The sequence below is a fragment of the Ambystoma mexicanum genome, chromosome 6q, assembly GCF_040938575.1.
Source record: "Ambystoma mexicanum isolate Mex_15411 chromosome 6q, UKY_AmexF1_1, whole genome shotgun sequence".
In the NCBI taxonomy this organism is placed as follows: domain Eukaryota; kingdom Metazoa; phylum Chordata; class Amphibia; order Caudata; family Ambystomatidae; genus Ambystoma; species Ambystoma mexicanum.
The window spans coordinates 1,608,548,701-1,608,571,864 of NC_090937.1; the positions used below are offsets into that span (position 1 = coordinate 1,608,548,701).

The 23,164-nt window shown below is 45.0% G+C and overlaps 1 protein-coding gene across 1 annotated transcript in view; it reads right to left on the reverse strand.

Moving 5' to 3' along the window:
• The window catches only part of LOC138515386 (coagulation factor XI-like), a 299,654-nt gene that overhangs the window by 233,989 nt on the left and 42,501 nt on the right, over positions 1–23,164 (reverse strand). The window contains exons 5-6 of the mRNA XM_069630247.1: positions 21,218–21,330; positions 3,145–3,307 (exon numbers count right to left, since the gene is read on the reverse strand). Of these exons, the coding sequence (XP_069486348.1) occupies positions 3,145–3,307; positions 21,218–21,330 (276 nt within the window). The remainder of the gene's footprint in view (positions 1–3,144; positions 3,308–21,217; positions 21,331–23,164) is intronic.

A 23,164-nucleotide genomic window follows, 5' to 3' on the forward strand; every position in this document is an offset into this window, starting at 1 on the left:
CATCCGTGGAACTTCAGCTGCTCTTATGATAGATGGTGAAAATGATGGCAAGTCACTGTGCGATTGGGATATTTTTAAGATTGACCAATAGATTCGATTAATTTCAGGTCTCAACTCTGCAAACATTCCTACTGGTACAGAAGTGGCATGTGGTGTATCCGGTAACATAATCACATTATCAGTGGCATGTGGTGTATCCGGTAACATAATCACATTATCAGTGGCATGTGGTGTATCCGGTAACATAATCACATTATCAGTGGCATGTGGTGTATCCGGTAACATAATCACATTATCAGTGGCATGTGGTGTATCCGGTAACATAATCACATTATCAGTGGCATGTGGTGTATCCGGTAACATAATCACATTATCAGTGGCATGTGGTGTATCCGGTAACATAATCACATTATCAGTGGCATGTGGTGTATCCGGTAACATAATCACATTATCAGTGGCATGTGGTGTATCCGGTAACATAATCACATTATCAGTGGCATGTGGTGTATCCGGTAACATAATCACATTATCAGTGGCATGTGGTGTATCCGGTAACATAATCACATTATCAGTGGCATGTGGTGTATCCGGTAACATAATCACATTATCAGTGGCATGTGGTGTATCCGGTAACATAATCACATTATCAGTGGCATGTGGTGTATCCGGTAACATAATCACATTATCAGTGGCATGTGGTGTATCCGGTAACATAATCACATTATCAGTGGCATGTGGTGTATCCGGTAACATAATCACATTATCAGTGGCATGTGGTGTATCCGGTAACATAATCACATTATCCGTCAAACGTTGAAATACCTTTGCCTGAATTTTATTGACTGAACAAAATACAGACCACCATTAAAAAAAAAATGAAAAACAAACTAAAATAAGTACCATTAACTTTTTATAGAAGCCAGTGCATCAGTGCTTGGGGAGATGAGTGAAATGCCACTGGGAAGGAGGGAACAGGTTGTCCTGTAGACACAAAGAAAGGCATGGCAAGTGACACATGCTGACCACTGGGACTCATCTTAATGGCACAGAGGGCAGTGTTTGGTGCATTGATATGGCTCCGGATAGAGAAGGTTGACAGCTGATGGACTCTGACATGGACAAAGGCTCAGGATGGCTACAATTAGAATCTGAGACAGGGATAGTGCTATGGGAAGGGAAAGGGATGTCCTCAGGAGACAAGACTCAGATAAATAGTCAGGGACAGTGGTGGACCCTCAGGATAACCAATGTTGACATAGCACTGGATTGAATGGGGAAGGACTGAGGCACAGAGCAATGTGTGATTGTGAAACATCATTATTGAAGGAAACTTTACAGAGAGAGAGAGAGGAGGTGTGGGTACAAAGGTCATCATTTCATCTTCATTTCTTTTTATCATTTGTTATTGCTCCTTTCACCATAATTATGGCCCCAACATGCTTTTGGTTGAATCACCTCGGTAGGACAACAGTCCAAACCTTTTTACGAGTGATTTCCTGAGTAGCAAACACAATTAACATCCATAAATGCTTTGGAGAAGTAATGTTTGACACATGAGAAGACACACAATAACCTAACATTTTCAAAATGTTTGTTAATGAAAGAAAAGCACAAAAAGCACACCAAGCAGATATTTTCTGTAACATGAACTGTATTTCCAGTAGAAATAGAACCATGTTTAATAGTAAGTGCTATGAAATAGCCAATTTTCACATTTACATTTACAATTCTTCTTACTGAAATCCCATTACATTAACACATTCTTTTATAAATTACAGGTTTTATAAATTAAAAAAAAATCGCATATAAAAGAAAGTACCTGCACGAGCACATTGTAATAGTACAGAATCTAATAATTCAAAGTTTGGTTAATATACAAAACAATTCTTGTACTTATACAACATAATAACATTTATAATGAAGATTAGAAAGTCCATATTTAATTGGAGACATTGCAGACATGGCAATTGTATCACTAATAGTTTTAGTAATTTCTTTTGAAAATAAATTATGACTTTGTATTCAAATATACAGATTCTCTTCCAAAGAACATACATTTATATATACTCTTCTTCTTTGCAATACTGTCTGGCATAATGTGTAATTGTGTACAGTACACTACATTTAAAGAAACAAGAGCAGAATACAATGTACTGTGTAAGTGTGAAATATGTACGTATATGTTATGTAACAAAACAGTTATGTTTTTCAAAAGGTAATTAATCAAACTAGAGATATCAATGATGTCAGGTATGTCATTACTGACGGCATCAGTGATTTCTTCTGTTATATCATATATGGTGTACTTAGTGATGTGATCTGTGATGTCATCATTGTGGTCATAACCTCCTCAATAGAGGGTGGATAGTTAAGGTGAACTTGTTTGAAATGTGAGTGCTGAATTTCAAGGGTTTTGTTGCATTCTATCTGATCAATTTAAGTCTCTCTTAATCAAGGTTTTTTCATTGAATTTAGAAGCTTTTGTTGCTATGTATTTTTCACGTTGAATGTGACCACCTCAATCTATGTTCACTAATGTTCTTTCACTAAATTTCAAGGATTTTGTTATACTATAGTTTTGTTATACTATAGTTTCTTTGTGGCCCACTTCAACCCTGGCCTTTGGCCATCTCTGGCCATTGTACATGTTGCACCAATAGGTTTCTTTGCAATCAACTAGCCATGGCCTTTGGCCATGGCCACTGTCCATGTTACACCAATACGTTTCTTTGGGGGCCACTAGCCATGTCCTTCGGCTGTGGCCACTGTCATTTTTGCACCAATTGGTTTCTTTAGGGCCCTCTAGTCATGGACTTCGGCCATGGCAACTGCACACATTTAAACCAATAGTTTTCTTTGGGGCCCACTAGCCATGGCCTTCAGCTTTCTACATGTCTTGGTAGTTTGTGTATTAGTAGAGTGGCCAGATGAGGAGCACCATAGGGAGGTGGCCCTCTTGTTATTTTCCAGCTTTTGCACCCTATATTACTCCTACTTCATATTTAACACTTAAAATTATGTATTGCACCTTAGTATCATGCCAAGAATGACATGCCATTTACTAGGCTGCTGTGTATATCAAATGCTTGATTTAAAAAGAATGGACCTATCACCGCTAACGCAAGAGCCATTTGAAATACTTACGGTCTGCTTTCCGCACTGCTTGTGCAGAAGGTGAAGAAATGGCAGGTAGGAGTTTTCGTGCAGATGCTTTGACAGTCCGCCACATCTTTCGCTTGGACCTGACTAGTATTCTGGCCCTGAAAGTCCATGTCTGGTATGATAAGGTCTGCACACCCTTGGCTGCCTAAAAAGAAGTATGTGGTAAGTGTAAGCCTTTGCATTAACGCGGGCACTGTATGCATGAGCAGTAGATTGAGTGCAGAATGTATCATGTGTTATTCCATAAGCACTGGATTGCAGGCATCATATTTTATTCATTTAGCAATGGACTGAATGCACAAAATGTATCACATTTTATTCGGTAAGCACTGGATTGAATGCAGACAGCAAGCTTTGGGTTTAACGGCATGAGAAATGGGTTGAATCCAGAGTCGAATCCAGGGAGAATTGAGTTGAAGACATAGACCTCTGATTGACTTAAGTGAGAGATGTGTGGAATGTCTTCAGCATTGGACAGAGAGCAGGGATTTTCAGATTGAACACAATTGGCAGTAGATTGCACTAGTAAGCACTTGGTTACTTGTGGGCTGTCTCCCCCAAACTCTTCAGTATAGACTTCCACACCCTGCTATCATTCATCAGACCTTTCAACATTACCCTTTAACTTGACACAGACGACATCCAATTCCTTGATTGACTAAAATAATTATATAATATGTCACCCCGGAACTCAAACCAAGCTGCAACTCACCCAGGACACATTTGCGCTACCTACCCTTGTGCAGTGATAACCTACCCTATAGAAACTAAACATCTTGTAACCTACAATTAGGGCACAGGCCCTCTAGATGTGTTGGAGTATCACTTGCATAATTTATTTATTTATTTTATTTGTTGGTAGCGCCCAGACCCGGAGGTATCATGGCCTTAGTGATAGTTACGTAGTATTTCACATTTGCAAATGAGCTTGGTTACAATGGGTATATAAACGTAGGTTTACAGATTAGTGACCAGAGGGGTTACAGTTGGGTCACAGAGCAGGTAAGTTATAGATACAGACATTAGGGATATTTGTTGAAGAGAGTAGTTTTTACTTTTTTTCTGCAATATTAGGTAGGAGGGTTAATTTTGGGTGCAAGGGGGGAGGCAGTTCTAGAGGGTGGGGGTGTTTATATCTTGGGGTGATCAGGGTGGTGGTCGAGGATGAGCGCAGGCGGCAAGGGCTGGGTTTCTTAGCAATGCGTGTGGCGAGGTAGGAAGGAGCGGTGTTGTGGAGACAGCGGTGTGTGATAGAGAGGATTTTGAATTTGATGCGTTCCTTGATTGGTAGCCAGTGAGCTTTGCGTCTTATTAATGAGATGTGGTCAGAGTGCTTCAATCCCCAGACTGCCCTGAGGGCGTTGTTTTGGACCGTCTGTAATTTGTTCATGTTTTTTTAGGAGGGACCTGCGATGATGGCATTGGAATAGTCTAATTTGCTGGCAATGATGGACCCGGCCAAAGTGAGGCAATTGTTGGGAGTGAGGAATTTCCTGTAAAGGTTAAAAAGCTTGGAGGAGTAGGCTGCTGAGGACTCGACTGCCTCAACGTGTTTTTGCATGTTAAGTTAGGAATCAAGATAGACTCCCAGTGTTTTGACATGAGTCGAGACTGGGGTGTTGTTACCATCGATACAGAAGGAGGCAAATGCAGGGTCGATGTGTTTGAGGCTGTGTGGGGCCCTTATGATGAGGAGCTGTTTTATCATCGTTCAGGCACAAATGGTGATTAGCCATCTTGACTTGAATCCTGCTGTAGATCTGATTAATGTTGGCAGAGTCCACCTGGGCGGTACCTGTGAGTTTTAGGAGTACATGAGTGTCATCTGCGAAATAAGTGTAAAGGATATTAAGATTGTGCAGGTGGTCTAAGAGGGGTTTGGTGTACATTCTGTACAGTGTGAGCTAGAGGCAAGAACCCTGAGGGACTCCATAGAGAACTGGGATGGGGTCGGCTGATTTGGTCCCGGTGAAGACTCTGGAGGATATGTTACTCGAGAAGGATTTAATCCAGTTAACTTCATCGATGGAAACATTTAATGAAGTGGAGAGATGGTGACATAAGATGTCATGATCAACAAGGGCAAAGGCCACAGAAAGGTCTAGTAGGAGGAGGATGGTGAGATCTGCTCTGTCGCAGATTTGACCAAGCTGGATCTTGGGGTCGAGGATGGCAGATTTAGTGCTGTGTCTGGGCCTGAAGCTGGATTGGCAGGAGCCAAGTAGATCATGGGCTTCTAGGTGGGATTGCAATAGGGTGCAGGCGGTACGGTCCAAAATGTTCAGGAGGAAGGGGACTATCATGATGGGGCAGTAGTTGGTAGGGTCCAGAGACATTTTATTTAGGAGTGGAGTGAAAAATGCTTCTTTGATGGATTTGGGCACAAGGTGAGCTTCAAGGGATGCATTGATGAATTTGGAAATGGTCAGGGAGAGGGGGTCCGCAGAATGTGATTGAAATGTAGATCGACAATTGTAGGCAATAGGTCAAGCAGAATCGTGGGTTGTATTTGGTTGAAGTGAACATTGATAGTGGTAGGCAAAAGGAATAGGGTAAACTCACTACCAGGGTGCACGGCATGCATGGTATTGGGGGTAAGTGCTGACAGAATGCAATGCAAGGTGGAGAAGGGGAAAAGTGTGGGTGGCAGGGTGGAAGGCATTGGAGACCTGCAGGGGGGAGGGCGAGTGGGGATAGGAGTGCCGTGATGTGGGGTTGCTAGTGTGGTGTGCAAGGGCAGGGGTGCAAACACGCAAGTTGGGATATCTAGGCCTGTAACTGGTTGGGGGCATGTTTTTTGCCACCAGGGGGTGGGTAACAATGAGGTGGTGAGATGCACAGGCTTCCTAGGGATAGCGCAGGGTGGGAGTGCTCACCTGGCAATGTGACGAGGTGGAGATGGCTGGGAGTTTACAAGGTGGATTTGGGAGGCAGGAGCGGTATAGCAGCAAGCATGGAGCTTTTGCCATTGGGCTTAGGGTATGTGTGTGTTAGAGGGAGGGTACCGAGCAGGTTACAGTGCATGGGAGACATGTGGAGCTTTTGCAGGGGGTTTGCACTATGGGGAGAGCCCAGGGGGTGGAGAGACGATATTGGGATGGAGGTGGGAGGACTCAGGGAGCACATTGTGGCTGTGCACTTACCCAGAGAGATGGTGCTTCCATAGGCCTTTTCCTGATGGGTCAGGGGAGAGCATTGTGCTGCGGCAAAGCTTCCAGGCCCTGAAAGGCACTGACAGGGGGTGGCCTTTCTAGTGGGCCTTCCTGGACTGGGCCTGCCGCTGGATGACAAGGGCCTTGATAGGCTCACTCCTGCCCAATTGTAGTGCTGTGGAGGGGGGAGTAAGGAGGAGGCTCTGGAGGACAGATAGTCACTGGAAACTGTGTTGCCCATCATTGATTCTTTTAAATTGTACTTTTTGGAACATGGCTGGCTCTCGATTTTGGCTGTTTGATTCTTGAAACATACCAACATGCTTTCTGCTGCTTTTTTCATTGTCGTGATTGGCATGGGCAGTGCATATAGTGAATTTAGGAGCAGTATTTCACAACTCTCGTTCTTCTGGCTGGATACTTTTAAAATAAAGGTGGCATCTTTTTGAATAATGGATCTCTCAATATTAGCAATAGCGACTTGTGGAGGAGTGGATGGCAGCTCCTGCTGCCAGTCGGGAGGTAGATAAGTGCCTCACCATTGATTATGCTGGATAATGAATTTGTATTGCAAAAAATCTGGAGAGCCAAAGGTTGCAGACGCCCGAAATAAGGGATAATTGTGCCTCATCATGAGTTTGGTTGTGGTCCTTAAATGCAGCAGTAACAGTATTACCGCTGCGTTTAAGGGCTGGCCCTATCCCGAATTGGGAGCTAAATGGGCTGTTTTACCTCCAGCTTTTTTCTGGAGGTGAAACTCCCACATAACAGCATGTTTTCGGCGTGATTACCGGCGGCTGTATTAGCCCGCCATATTTGCACCAAAAATTCCCCATTGGGTCCAATGGATCCATTGGGGGATTTGCTGTTAACGTCCACCCCGTGATACAATGGTAATACTGTTGGATTGGTTGGCGATAATGCTATTACAATTGGGCGGTATTACAGCAGGGATACCGCCCAACTCGTGATGAGGCCCATTGTATTGTATTACATTGTATTGTAGTAGTCATTTATATGGCACCTTCTCCCATTTGTATTCCTCAAAGCGCTTCGTGGTAGGAACGCCCTGGAGGACCAAAGTCCAGGTATGGGAAAGTTCTAAGAGGAGGTTTAAGATGCGTGTGTGCATTTGGCCAAGAGTAGGATTTAGGAGGGCTGGCAAGGCTCCAGTAAGCAACCCAAGAGGACAGGCACGTGGGCGGGTACTGAGGGAGGAAACGACAGAGCTCTAGTGCTGGAGCCTCCATATGTAGCCAGCTAGACCGCAATTTGTCTTAGGTTGACGCTGTATTATAATGGCAGAGGTGTTGAGGCAAGTCTGGTGTTTAAGTGCGAAGCCATTATATGACCAGCTAGACCAAATTTGTCATAGCCGTAGCTGCATTCGAGCGCGCATGGATGGATAGCCGTTCCTGCAGCAGATGTCCACCAAAGTGGTGTCTTTATACATACCTTAAACTAAGGTATATCTTATCTCTGATGTTGCTGTGTCATCCGATCTTCGGTGAGGAAGAAAAAACAGATATCTCCATAGCAGCACTTATGTGTAGGAACATTTCAACATCAACCTCGCTAGCCCTCCAGATTAACATTGCCATCAGTACACAAAGGGCAACGCCTTGATGGTCAACTCACAATATAGTATGCTATTCACACATGACCCTTCAGTGTCTAAACAACTCAATTCTTCCCTCTCCGAGTGCTGGCCTATTGGTACTAAAATAGCACAAAAAGCACACTCCATTGATGTACACGGCGCCACTCACAGGGAAACACTACATACGCTGTCTGCGCTATTGGCCAGTTCCACTTTGAATATTTCAGACACACTAATAGCCAGACTCACCTCCAATACCTGAAATTCCTCTACTCTGGAATACGGTGCTCTACATATTCTGCAACCACAAACCAAACTGTGTGTACTCCCCAACCTCCGGTTTTAGGGCTCTCCATCTTCTCGCAATGCAGCATCACCCCTTGAAATATTATGGTTTCATATGCACAGGGGGGCCTTCTATGCATGTTCTTAATGTATGGTCAGAAATTGATTAGTATAATAACAGATAGTGGCTATTCATGTGCAGACTGTATGCCCTTCTTACTGTGGAGATAATAAGAATGTATTGCTTCCTAAACAACAACAAAGGGCTTCTAATGTGCAGATGGTGTGCTGTGCCTAATGTGCTGATGATAAGAATGCCTCTGGATACCAACAACAAGGGAGCTCTTAATGTGCAGATGGTGTGCTGTGCAGATGGTCGGCTATTCCTAATGTGCTGATGATAAGAATGCACATGGATAGCAACAAGAATGTAGATCTTAATGTGCAGATGGTCGGCTGTTCCTAATTCGCTGATGCTAAGAATGCATCTGGATAGCAACAACAAGGGAGCTCTTAATGTGCAGATGGTGTGCTGTTCCTAATGTGCTGATGATAAGAGCGCATCTGGATAGCAACAACAAGGGAGCTCTTATTGTGCAGCTGGTATGCGGTTACTAATTTGCTGATGATAAGAATGCATCTGGATAGCAACAACAAAGGAGCTTTTAATGTGCAGATGGTGTGCTGTTTCGAATTTTCTGATGCTAAGAATCCATCTGGATAGCAACAACAATGAAGCTCTTAATGTGCAGATGGTGTGTTTTCGTAATTTGCTGATGATAAGAATGCATCTGCATAGCAGCCACAAGGGAGCTTTTAATGTGCAGCAAGTATGCTGTTCCTAATGTGCGGATGTAAAGATTGCATCTGGATAGCAACAACAAGGAGCTTTAAATGTGCAGCTTGTTTGCTGTTCCTAATGTGCTGATGATAAGAACACATCTGGATAACAACAACAATGGAGCTCTTAATGTGCAGATGGTGTGCTGTTCCTAATGTGCTGATGATAAGAACAAATCTGGATAGCAACAACAAGGGAGCTCTTATTATGCAGCTGGAATGCGGTTCCTAATTTGCTGATGATAACAATGCATCTGGATAGCAACAACAAAGGAGCTTTTAATGTGCAGATGGTGTGCTGATCCTCATATCAGAATCCTGGGGATTGCTGAGAGGGAGGGTGGCCCCAGCTTGGAAGTATACCTGTAATGGCTCTTTTTGAATGCCACGAAGGTTAGGGGGCTGTTGATGTGGTTCACCTTAGAGAGGGCACACAAGGTACTGTGAAGGAAGACCCCAGTTGGAGCCTCACCAAGACCCATAGTGGCAAAACCTTTGAATTACAGGAACTGGGATGCGATTCTTCAGGATGCTCTGAGAACCTCAGTCTATAAGGTGGGGAATGTGCATATACTGGTTTTCTCGGATTTCACGGAGGAGGTTCAGAGACAGCGCAAGTCCTATGATGAAATGAGACGGAGAATCCAGGACCTTGGACTGCGATGCATGATGTTATTCTATGCGAAAGTGAAGGTGTTGGTGGAGGTTTGTTCTCTCTTTTTCCAACGTCCGAGTGAAGTGTGGGACTGGCTGGACTGTGAATATGAAGGAGACTCTGTGTCTCAACATGGGAAGGACGAGGACTGCAAATTAGAACTGTGAGGGCCTCTGGACGTGAGGGGAGCCCGATCGCAGAGACTGCCACGGGGAGAGTCTGCGTGAGCAAGGATGGCATGCTGGAAGAAAGGGAGGAATCACTGACACAGTGCCTGGTCGTGGCATAGAGATGGACTCTGCAAACTGTGTGGACCCTAGCCTCATGGGTGGGCTGGACAAATGATATAGGAAGTAGATGGACCTATTGTCATGCCTGATTTATTTGGTGGGTGTAATGTCTGTCCAGCCGACTTGTTGGGAGGGGGCTTGTGATGTGGTACGATGGCTATGGGAAGAGGTGGCTATTAGCCAATGAGCTATACAGGGTGTTCTTTTGTTCTGATACATTGCTCAGGCTGGGATATGTTGATGGTGGTGGAATGAACAGGGAGGGGTTCTTGGTTATCTGGGACGGTCGACCTGGGCTGGACAGAGTATCCCACCTGTAGTGTTCTGCCTTCACCCCAGTATTTAGTCATAAGAGTCGGATATGGGGCTTGAGAGGGAATCTCGTTTGGAGGTTGTGTTTGGGGTATGTGATTTGAGGGTGCGGATGGCTGTTGCAAATGCATCCATTATTTGGGGTTCTGGGCGTGGAGTGAGGGTAGGGGGCTATGGTTGGAGTTGGGGAGTTTCTGGTTTTTAGTCTGTAATTTCTGTGGAGGCCTACAGGTAGCATGGGCGGAGAGGGGCGGAGGCATTAGAGATGTGGATTATCCATCATAGCTTCTCTCAAATTCATTATTTGGAAGGTGCGGGGGATGAATACTGCTGTCAAAAGGGGTAAGAGCAATAGGCATTAAGTCTGCAGGAGACTCATCTGGATCGGCGGGGGTTCTGAGCTCGAGGTGGAAGGAGAAGGTGATTGGAACTACCTTTTTCTCCCACTCTAGGGTACTACTTATATGGGTGCGTGACTCTGTGCTGCTTACGATTTCACAAACCATTCTGGATATGGAGAGGAGGTATGTGGCTATAGTGGGGGAATTAATGGGTGTTCCAAAGTTTCTACTTGGGTCCTATGCTCCCAATGTTGCTCAGGCTGAGTTTTTTCAGGGGATGCAGGATCTCATTGTGCAGCACAGGAGTCTCTGGATTCTCTGGTTTGGGGATTTTAATTGTGTACTGAGCTGTATGCTGGACATGGCTAGTAATGCAGTGAGACTGCTTCGGACAGCGGCAAGGGTCCTACCTCGGTGGGTTGAGGACATATGCCTCAGGGACGGCTGGCGGGCATTGCATGGGGACGAGTGTAGTTATTCTTTCTTTTCAGCAGTACATTGTTCTTATTCACATATTGATTATGTGTTGGTGGGCGAAGGGATGTTTGACTTGGTATCATCTGTTGAATATTTTGATAGGACCCTATCGAACCATTTGCCCCTGTTATTAAGGTTGGTTAGGAAGAATATTTGTCTGCCTATACCCAAATGGAAGTTTAATAACCGGATGCTGATGGATGGCGCTTTCAGTGCTTCGATCGGGGACAAAATAAGTCAGTTCTTGGATGATAACTAGAGCACAATGTTGTTTAGGTTAACGGAATGGGAAGCATTCAAAGTGTTTATCGGGGGGACATGCATATCTGCTAGTGTGGGTGTTTGCAAGGTCCTCAGTCAGGAGGTGAAAGACCTTGAATTGAATGTTACGGTATCGTAACAGTAACTGCCTAGGTGGCGTATTCCGGCCAGTGTGGTGGCGGATGCTAGGTGTGACTTGCATGGGAACAGTTGGATATGCATATTTATGCCTGGTATGTTGCTCTGCAACATTCTAAGGGAGAAAAGGCTGGTAAGCTTTTGTCCTGGCTAGTTAGAAAGGAAAGTGGGAAATGTTTGTGTGAGGGTGTCTTGGACCCAGATGGGGGGCTCATCGTGGATAAGGAAGAAATATGTGCTGAGCTTTGGGCGTTCTATGCATCAGTAAATAAGGAAATTAGGGTTTTGATGCCCGGCTGGCGGAGCAGTGGATTTACGAGGCAGCCCTCACGGTACTGGAAAGTGAGCAGATGGAGCAACTAGGTGGAGCGGTCGACGTAAAGGAGGTTGAGTGGACTATTCGCAATCTGTCTCGGGGTAAAACTCCAGTGAAAGATGGAACCTCAGTGGAAGTGTATGGTGAAAATATGGGGATGTTGGTGCCTAAACATCTGGAATTGTTTGCTGAGGCCAGAGAGAGAGGCACCTTTCCAGACACAATGCTGGAGGCTCTGGCGTTACTGCTTCCCAAAGAAGGGAAGTACCTGGCTGAGTGTGCCTCGTATCGGTCCTTATCTATGATTATTGGGGACGATAAGAAATTGTGCAAATGGCTGGCCGGTCACTTAGATGAAGTACTTAATTCAGTTACAGGGTATAAGGTTAGAAAGTAGTAGGGAGAACAGGTGACACCATCCCTCTTGCTCTGGCTCCCATGTCCAGCTGACATTCATGGAATCATGATCCATGATGCTTACGCTGATGACCTTGCTTTGATAGATTACACGCAGGCACGGTTACAGAGAACACTGGAGGGGGTGGAAAGATACCTATGTGAAAATCAGCTAAAGAAAAATCCCTCAATCTTTCATAGTGACCTTTACTAAAAAACATAAAATAAAGTATTTTGATTGGACAATGAATGACCAACCAGTTACCAGGGTAACTACTATAAGCTTCTTGGGTTTGCCGATCTCTTCTAAATGCCTAGTCACGAAGGTGCTGCCATGTATTTCTCTCATGAAGGTTTTGAAGAGGAAATTGTGTATGTTCTCCCGAACACCACTTATTGAATTGTACAAACTTAAAGTAACAGCGATCATATTAAATGGTTGTGATTTGATTTCCTTTAAAAATCATATATTTCTAAACTCCCTGGAAGGAAAAATGTGGAGGGCAGTCTTGGGACTCCCTAAGTCAACCCCGATTAGTGCAATTGGTCTTGAGTTGGGCTTAAAATCATGGTGGGCACAATATATGAAACGCAGTCTCACTGTTCTATAAGATATTATTGGCAGAAGAGCCTAGTTTGGGGTTTTATCTAAGTGACTGTTTAACAAACAGTTTGAAGTTGTGTCCTTTCTTGAAAAAATGTCATCAACGCTGTACCTTTTTGAGGAGGTAACCTTGCTTGAATGTCAGAATCTATGTTAAGAAGAAAAGATCAGGCAATGGGATAAGAGTACAGATGTGTCGGACTTAGCAAGACTGAAGCTGTTTAGAGGCAAACAGATTCATTATACGCCTAAGTCCACTCTAAGACTAGACATACCTACATTCCCTTCCCAAAAATACAGGAACTGGTGTTTAAGATTCCAGCTAAAGGCTTTGCCTACAATGCAAGTCATTGGCTAAAGCTGGAGTTGCCAAGAACTTTGTGCGGGTGTCGGGCATATGGCAACTCAGAGATGGAATCATTATTTCATTAGTGCTAAAGTGCCAGCCCAGTCTTTCTGGATTGTTAGGTTCCTTTGTACTTTGTACACTTGATATGAATGCATCTGGATAGCAACAACAAGGGAGTTCTTAATGTGATGCGCAGATGGTATGGTGTTCATAATGTGCTGAATATAGGAATATATCTGGATAACACATTTTCTTAATGTTTTGATGATGTGAATGCATCAGCAGAGTAACAACAAGTGAGCCCCTAATGTGCAGATGGTGTGCTGTTCTTAATGTGCTGAAGATAAGAACACATCTGGATAGCAACAACAAGGGGGTTGTTAATGAGCAGATTGTATGTTGTTATTAATGTGATGCTATAAATGTATCAATATAAGAACAGCATGAGAGCTACTGATGTGCATGTGGACTGATGTTCTTAATGTGGCTATAAGTATGTATGCATATAACAAGTGGCCATTAACATGCGCACAGTCTTCTGTTTTTAATGACCTTGGGACCATCAAGGTTATGAGGGTTAGAGACCAATGCAATATGTGATATTTTAATGTGCCAATTGTAAAAGGCTACTAGGAATGTGCTGTTTATATTGAGATGCATGTATGCTGGTGGTGTGAATGTTCTGCTTATGCCACTATGTATATGGCAAATGTAATATATTCTATAGTGCTTCTTGCTGGAATCCTCCTGGTTCTAATAACAATAATGTGTTGTAATTACTAAATGTAATAAATAGCTCTCAGTCTTTCAACTGTCGGGCTACAAAAATGCTTCTGGTGTGCAACTATCCCTATGCTGGTAGGCAGGTATTTGGACATGCTGCTGACATGGTACAGTATTTATGTTGATGGCATGTTGATCTGAAAATGCTTCTGATATCAGGCAATGTTCATGTTCATGGTATGGCTGTCTGAATATGGCACTTGTTTCGAGGCACTGTAACATCAGGTTATATTATCACTAAAGTCAATGGTTCTCAATGGATGAAGAGCTGAGACAGCCTTGCCAGGATTTCAATGTGTGATGTCAGGTATCTAAGGCTTAATTTATTGGGTACATGCTGCTGATGTGATGCTGACAGGATGAATGAGCTTTGCCACCTTGTCTTACCTTGGAAATATGATATGATATGATATTTTATGTATAGCGCACCTATACACAAGGGTCTCAAGGCGTGACGAGGCAGGGACGGGAACAAGGGGGGACATGACAACGATCTTACTAGTCACAGTGACATTGAGATCGCGCAAGTGCAGGGGAGACAGAAGGGGAGAAGTGCCAGAGGAAGGGGAAGAGGAGCAAGTGCAAGACATAGGATCATACATCGAAAACAGGAAGTGCGGCCATCCGATGGCAATGCAGGGTTAAGTGCAGACAAGTGTTAGATAAGTGCAGGTAGTGGGGTTGTAGGGTTGCAGATAAAGCCCCAAGTACAGGGTTGCCAGGAGGCAGTGCAGGTGTGCAGCTTGGAGGGCAGGGATCTCGGCCTGTGGTTCAGAGGGTAGCCAGGTAACCAGTGCAGTATTAGACAGGAGATCAACAAGGTAGAGGAAGAGAGAAGGCAGAAGCAAAGAGGAAAGTCTTGAGATGCTTCTTGAAACCGGAGATGGTTCTGCTCAAGTTTCATAGAGGCAGGGAGGCTGTTTTCTGAGGGAGGTGCTAGCCGAAGAGAGAGATCTGCCCCCAGCTCGTCACTTGAAAAGCGACAGACCCTGAAGGAGTTGGAGGTGGAGGAGTGAAGAGCTCAAGTAGGAAGCTATTTCAGAAGAGAAAGATGCAGATATTTAGGTCCCAGGCTGTTAGGGAGAATTCTCGCCAAGTGCTAATTCCCTCTACCTTAGAGCCCTCCTGTTCTTTTGCTATATTTTGGGACTTTGAACTTTTCATTTTCAATGTGTTTTCGGTGTTTGTGTTCTTTGGATATGGAGTTTTAGACAACTCCATAGGCATCATCTTTTTCTTGTGTGCCACACAGCACCCTCAATGCAGGGAGGTGTTTTATCCCAAGGTTTATATACTTTCTCTGGGACTGACTACTGTCTCCCAGTGAATGTAAAGTTAAATTGACTTTGCTAGTCTTTTTAAATTGCTAGACCCAGCACACACTGCCTTACAGCAGAGTGCTGGAGGGAATACCTAGTGTTCCCTATGCCTAGAAAACTCATGTAGCCCTCAAAAGCTACCCTTACTCTCAGAATGGCTGGTGGCAGTGGTGTTACCATGATTTCCCCAACCGCGACCTGCTTAAATGCTCCGGTAGCTGAAATCCACCGGAGCCATGTTTTTCAAGATGGCGTCTGATCCCCCTCTGTAAAAACAGGTACCGGTCCACTTTTTTCGCCATTTCTTTTTTGAAAGGTCCTTCTAGTGTTTGTCTCAGCATGCCAAACCAGGTTTGGTCCCTTTGTTTGTTTGCCTTTGACAGGTTTTGGTACTGAAGCCCACTTCTGGGGCCTGAGTGTCTGGGGTAGACAGGAGGTCAGGGAGGTGCCCGAAACTCCCTGTGCTTAGTCTCCTAGGAGACCTGAATGCACTCTGGCGTGATTGGCTGGCTGACTGTCTGGTAAGGACAGCCACCCTGCTGGGTGAGTGACAGCAAGGCTGGAATGAATGGCATAAAACTGTTTAAAAGCAGGTCTCTGGGACTTGGAAGGCAGAGTGGACCACTGGAACGAAAGAACCGAAGACGAGCTGAAGGAAGACTACTGCTGCAACTCCTGGACCATTGGTTTGCCCGGTGAAACCCTGCTACAGGTCCGAATTGCTTGAAACTCCCTCAATAGAGAAGCTCTTCAAGGACGACTTCTTCCCTTGAGCTGGTGGGAACAACCAACTCGCAAGTCACCTGGATACCGTCTCCATACTGGTCGAATTTTCTTCAGAGTGCTGTTGAAAACCGGATAGCCAGTGAGAAGGATACCAGATTGTGGACTTTAAGGCACTCACACCTTAAACCAACATTTTGCCAAGCTTGTGGATCCTTCCCTGTGCAGTGCAGGAACCTCCTGATGTCCTCTCTCTTGTCCCACGACTGAGGCTCAGGAACAGCGAGATCTGCACACTGCCAGGAACAACTGCCTCAGCTACAGATTTCTCTTCATACAAAGGTACTGTGCAAATGCGGTAGAGAAATCCTCTTTGCTGCGGTGAAAGTTTGTGATACTTTCCCAACTTTGGAGTCTTGTTCGCTCCTAAACCAACCTATAACTCTTTTTCGTGCAAACTACGTCTAAGAACATTGGCAAAGACTTAACCGTTTACTACTAGAAGTGTGCTATCCTATCCAAGACACTGATCCATTGACTTTGGCCCAAGCCTATTGAATTGAACCGCCTCATGTAGTGAACTAAAACCATTTGCCCTGCCTATGAAAGTAACAGTGTTTGATTCATATAACCTTTGTCTTTCTACCCCTTTTGAAAGTTACTGAGGTGCCATTTTGCTACCACTTCAGGGGAGCCGAACTTGTTCAGAAACATATCGGTTTGGTACTGCAGTGTATTGCTGTGTGATATTGAGCTGCTTATTACTAGTGGAATGTTTTCTAACTAAATGTGTAAATAAATGTATATTGTTTTACCAAGAAACCTTGAGTAAGTGTCTGTTTGAGCAACTGTGTTTGCAAGTCCTTTGTGTAACACCTTGTACTGCTCACATCCCTCTTTGGATAAGCCTGGCTGCTCAGCCCTGCTAGCACAAAACTGTGTAGTACAGACCTATACCAAAGGTGAGATTGCGAATACACCTGTAGTATTAATTGTGTGTAGTGTTCCCAAAGGGTATTGAATGTAATTCTGCCTAACACAGGCCCAGAAGGCCTTGTGGACAATGCAAATGGTCTTGAATTTGATCCTTGCAGCCACTGGGAGCCAAATGGAGAGAATTCAGTGCTCGAGAGATACCATCCCTGGGTTTGAAGCCAAGGACAAGTCTTGCAGTCCTGTTCTGGATGAGTTGCAGAGGACGGAGAGTAGAGGCAGGCATAGTTAAAAAGAGGCTGTTACAGTAGTCAAGCCTAGAGAGAACCAGAGCTCTAGATACAGTGAGCTTCTGGGGCAAGGAGAGGAAAGGAAGAATACCTCTGAGGAGGTGCAGTTAGTTGTTTGACTTCATGAGATGTTGGAAATATTAGAAGAGAAGGAGTGTGAGGAGATAACCCTGAGGTTCTTAGCCTCACAGGTGGGAGCAGGAGGAGGGCCAAGAGAGGCCGGCCAGATAGTGATGAGAAAGGGGGGTGCAGGTGTGCCGATGAGGAGGATCTCTGTCTTGCTGGCATTCAGGCAGAGATCATTGGCGGCGCACCACTCCAGGATTACAGACAGACAATCCGGGATAAGAGAAGGAGAAGAGGTGGCAGAGGGAAGCCTGAAAGCGAGCAGGGTGTCATCCACATAGCACTGGAATTTGGAGCAGAGAGCAGCAGTGCAGTGGGTGAGAGGTGCCAGGCATTGGTTGAACAACCAGGGAGAAAGGTTAGACCCCTGGGAGCAACACAGATGGAGAGATTGAAGAGTGGAAGGAACCAAGTTGGACCTGAGAGGGTCATTCAGAGAGGAAAGAAGTCAGCCAGGCCAGAGCCTGACCAGTGATACCCAGGTTACCACAGAGCTAGTGGAGCCGGATGGAATGGTTGACCGTATCAAAGGCAGAAGAGCGATCAAGAAGGATGAGGACAGAGGGGTGATTGAAATGAAGGTTAGAGAGGAGGTCTTCATGGATGTTCAGGAGAGCAGTTTCCATGCTTCTGACTGCTCTGAAGCTGGACTGATGGTCATGGAGACAACCAACAGATTCAGAGTGAAGATTAAGCTGGAAGATGGCCAGCTGTTCCAGGAGTTTGCCCAGGAAAGGAGTGATACAGATTGGGTGATAGTTAGCCGGAAGGGAGGGGTCGGCTGAGGGTTTCTTGAGAAGAGGGTGCACAAGAGAGTGCTTTAGGGGCCAGGGGAAGATTATAGAGGCGAAGGAGTGGTTGCAGAAGTCAGCCAGGGCTGGAGCGAGGGTGTCAATGTGGTCCTTAATGGTTTTGGAAGAACAGGGAAGAACCTGTTTTGATGAGGATTTCATAAATCAGACCTGTCTAAAAACCTCGTCTTGGGAGAAGATAGGGAAGGCAGAGAATGGAGGGAGGGCCACATGGGGGCCCGAGAAAGAGGAGAGACTGTGGGGAGAAGCAGGAGACGGTAGACAGGATGTTCTGGTTTTTAGAGATGAAGTGGGAAGCCAAGGCCGAACAGAGGGCCTGGGAAGGGACAGGAGAGGTAGAGACTGCGGCAGGGTTGGCCAGCTCCTTGCAGATTTGAAAGAGTTCGGCCGAGTTGGTAGATGCCGCTGAAACTCAGGCTTGGATGTGGCCTCTCTTCTTAGTGAGGACAGAGAGTCGGTATTGCCTGTGGAGTAGACAGCAGACCAGTTTGTCAGAGGAAGTACAGGATGCCAACCATTTCCTCTCAGCGACCCTACACTTGGATTTAAGGGTGACGAGGGCCGAGTCGTACCAGGAGTTGCACTTGATGTTAGACTTCATGTGGATCCTCATGACAGGGGCAAGTACATCGAGAGTGTCATAGATAGCAGAGTGCATACAGCATCTAGAACCAATTCTGCAGGCAGTGTGTGCTTTATAAATCAGTAAACACACACCTATGGGGATCTGACTATACTGCAGATATGTGGGTCTTGCAATATAGAACCATGGATAAACTGATGGTGGGGATCCAACATGGTGTGAAGCCGCCACTGGTCCAGTTGCATGTAACTGCTCTTTACAGGAACTGCACAAATCCTGCTGATGAAGTAACAGACTCATATCGGTCGGATGCTGAATCTAAAGAATATACCATAAACGTTAACCAGATCGACCTAATCATTTCGTTGGAGAGCGCCTACTACCTTGCTACTGGGTGGCATAAATCATTTTCTTTCTACCACTACTTGTCAACTGTCCTCTCCATCTTACCAACTTCCCACTAAAAATCTACTACCACCTTATGGATGACTGACCATGGCGGCGGCAGCAGCGACTCAGGCTGTTTAAATAAAAACTCCTGCCCCCCCTCTCAGCGTATCCATGGGGAACGGGGAAGGGGGGTGCAGGAACACCGCATTTGTTTTCTACCTCCCCGCTACAGCACCTCGCAGTGAGCTAATCACTGGAATAGGGCATTTATGCTAATGCATGAGCACCCTATTCCAATGAAAACCGCCTGGCTCCCGCAATGTAGTGGGGAGGAGATAATCTGAATATCTTTGCATCAGCACCCTATTGTTATTAAATCCGCCCTGCCGACGCTCGTGCATTTAATAACAAAATTGCATCTGTCGTGCCTTCTCCCACTATGCAGACTCAGGGGAGCCCTTGAAAGACTCGCCTGAGCTGGCGGGACAGGAGGCTAATGGTGCCCTAGGGAGACATGGCACCCCGGGTGGTCGCCTGGCCAGCCCTGCCCTAAAGCCGGCCCTAACCTTACAATATGCACACAAATCCCCCACAGTTGCCTTAGATGATGAATTATCCATGAAGCCGCATGTCTCCTACATCAGGTCTAGCTGCGGATTGATCAATAAGCAAATCAATTACATCTGTCCATTTCTAACAGCCGAAAACTGTGCTCTTCTATCCACAGCGTTGATAAACTCCAGACTGGACTATCGCAATAGCCTATTGTGTGGTACTACTGCCGCAAATGTCCAATCCTTACAAGTGGCCCAGAACAATGCCGTACGGACCATCTTCACTCAATCTCGTAGCTCCCATATCTCCATCTTCAGGAAGAAGCTTCATCGGCTACTAGTCAACATCGTATTACACATAAAATGCTCACTATGACACATAAATGCCTCTCTTTCAGCAGTCCCATCTACTTGTCTGTACGCATTAACATCAAGAGCAATGGAAGAAATCTTCGTTCATCCTCTGCCACAGTCCTTGCTTCCCCCAGATTTAAGACTGCAAAATTTGGAGCCACCACGCTTGACGTTCAGGGCCCTCTACTTTGGAATTCTCTGCCAGCAGGGCTACGACAAATCAAAAACGACCTCTTATTTAAAAAAGCCATAAAAACCAACCTTTTTAACATGGAGTAATCCTTATGACCCTTTTCTGATCCTGCTTGCTCTCTCTTGTTGTCCTGTCTATGTCTCTGTTTTTTGTGCGCCCTGAGGCCTACGGGCATGCAGCGCGTTATAAAAATTAAAATAAATAAATAAATCCACCTAACCATCACCACATGAACATTAATTGGTTGTTGTTCTACTATTTCTTGTTTGTCAAATCTGTAACTACTGTTTAAGCTTTAGCGCCCAGTTACCTGAGGGTTCGGTGTGCGGTACTAATAACGAAACAAAACTAAACTGAACTAATTGAGCTTTAAATAAGCTCTCCTCGTTAGCCTTCTCACACCCCCACATCAACAGCTAAGTGTACGGCTCTATCAGATCCTGGGCTCGCCCCACTCCCAAGGATCTCTGCCAATCCCATAGAAGCAGATGGCATTCAGCTCTCGGATACTTCTGATCTGCAGCCATCAACACTAGGTCTCCCATCTGTCATGTTTGGTGTCCCAGTGAAAACCCCTCCCTCCTTATTTTCTTACAGAACTATGCGCAGAGAGAGGCCAACACACTCGGCAAAAGGGTGATATAAGAAATTATTTTACATTACAAATAAAATCCTTTCAGCCCATGCAAATGCCACGTTCCCCGACCTACTTGCCTCAGTGTGACCACCTGCAGACCAACGAGGGAGAAGATTGGTGCTATGCTGCTGTTCATACTGGGGGCAAACAATTATCAAAGGGACCCCTCACCCTCATCTGCAGAACGCGTGCTGCACTATTTACACACATTACTTTTCATAAACCTCAGGGGGGAGAACAAGCCACCATTGCTAAGTATTCTCAGAGGTCATAGATTTAAATATGTAGAGATGACACTGGATTCATGCAGCATTTGTTTTAGGTCCACTCGACTGCACTTACAGGCAGCACCGCTGCAGCACCCCCTCTGGCTGAATCCAGACATGACACCGCCCACAACGTTAACTGTTGGCGGAGATGGGAGCTTCGTTCTGAACTTCAGGAAACATCGTGAGCTGAAATAAAAGAGGTGAGAACATGACCTGGGAACAAGCCAAACACTTTGCATTCAGAGGGATAAGTGCCACAGTCATCCATCAAAATCCTTCGAAAACTTATTACAACACATCAAATACTAACGGCAATGTTGTGCAGTTTTGAATTGTCGATCAACTGAACACTTCTAAGTAGTCTTTCCACTTTTAATTGGTGGCTAAACATCACACTTCTGTAGGCTCTCGCACCTCATGTAGCAAAACCATCAAAAGGTTGGAGTTTAAGCTAGCCCGGAAAGAGAAGACTTGCAAGCATTCCTTGTGCTGTAGAATGCGTTGACACAATCATGGAGCCACTTAACGAAGACGGTTAGCCTTCTACGACAGTACTGTGCCGTGTCAGGGCTGGTGGTACTCCATTTCAATTACTACATGGTTGTACAAGGCACAAACATGGCCAGAGAAACGCCAACGGGTTGTGACAACTGCTGCTGTCCTTTACCCACACTCTGACCAGATACTGTGATAACATGACCACAGTTTGTGTCGGCCATTTTGCAGTTGCTAGTTTGTTATGTTGCCAGGGATGCATGTTCTGATTGGTGCTATATCAAGTTTGGCATTGCAGGAAAAAAGTGGCGGTAATTCCGTTACAGCCACTCTTTTTGGCATAATTACTGCAATATTTCCTGAATGGCCAAATAATACTTTTTGACAGATTTTGCACAGGTGGAATTACTGTGCGGTAAATCTGCCAATTTCGTTATGAAAAGTTGCAAATTCACCTCCACCATGTTTCTGAGGGTAAAGACAACACTTTACCACAAAATAGTCTGCAGATTTACTGTGCGGTAACTCCACTAAAAATCCCCATGGAGGCCTATGGACTACAAAAATGGGGTGTTACCACCACTCATAGTCCTGCGGTAGCCCCACGAGACCAAGTGGCAGAAACAGTAATCAAATGTATTGCTGAATTACTGCCAAACGTTTTATAAATAGTGTTGACATGCACTGTGCCTTTTCAGTTTGGTGCGATACTGGTGAACCTTTGACATTACAATTGCTAAGTTATCTGTCCGAAGCACAAACTATATCTTCATTTGAGATGGGGTATAACCCAACTCCAATCATGCCAACACATTGGGGTTCCAAAAGAGTTGGTGGAGCGTCAAAAAAAAAAGTGGCTGTAATTCTGTTGCTGCCACTTTTTTGGCCAGTAACGGACTAACAATTTTTCCACTCCACCAAATCAAGAGTTTGGCATTTGAGTGGAGAATGTACCTCCAACATTCTGCTGTAGGTGAAACCTACACTTTAAAGACAAAAATCGGCAGAATTGCTAACCACTGTAATTCTGCCAAAAAAAACAATTAATCATATGGAATCCAGAACTCCGCCTAGCCACCACTCCTGGGGATAACAGTAACTGATTTTGCCAGTAATTCGATGGAATTACCACCAAACTAACACCAAACTCGGAATGAGGCCCATTAAATTGACAGTAATTTATCAGTCTGTATCAGAACCTATACGTTTCCTTGACATGGGCAAATAGTATGGCTAGTTAATTCCTAGAACAATTGCAAACCATTAATGTATCTGATTAAGTGAAACGTGAAATGGGAATGGGCTGAGTGCCAGAAATCAGGCTTTCAAGACACTAAGAACACACTACTGACCGACAAACCCATGGTATACTTTGACCTGCCTGCACAGTGGCCCGCTGGTCCCTGTGGCATCGATGGTGCAGAGGACGCAGAACACCCCATTTCATACAGAGGATTAGAAGTATGAGCGTTCCGTCAAGTAACTATTTAAACTACAGCAACGGTCTAGTCTATAACAAAGATGG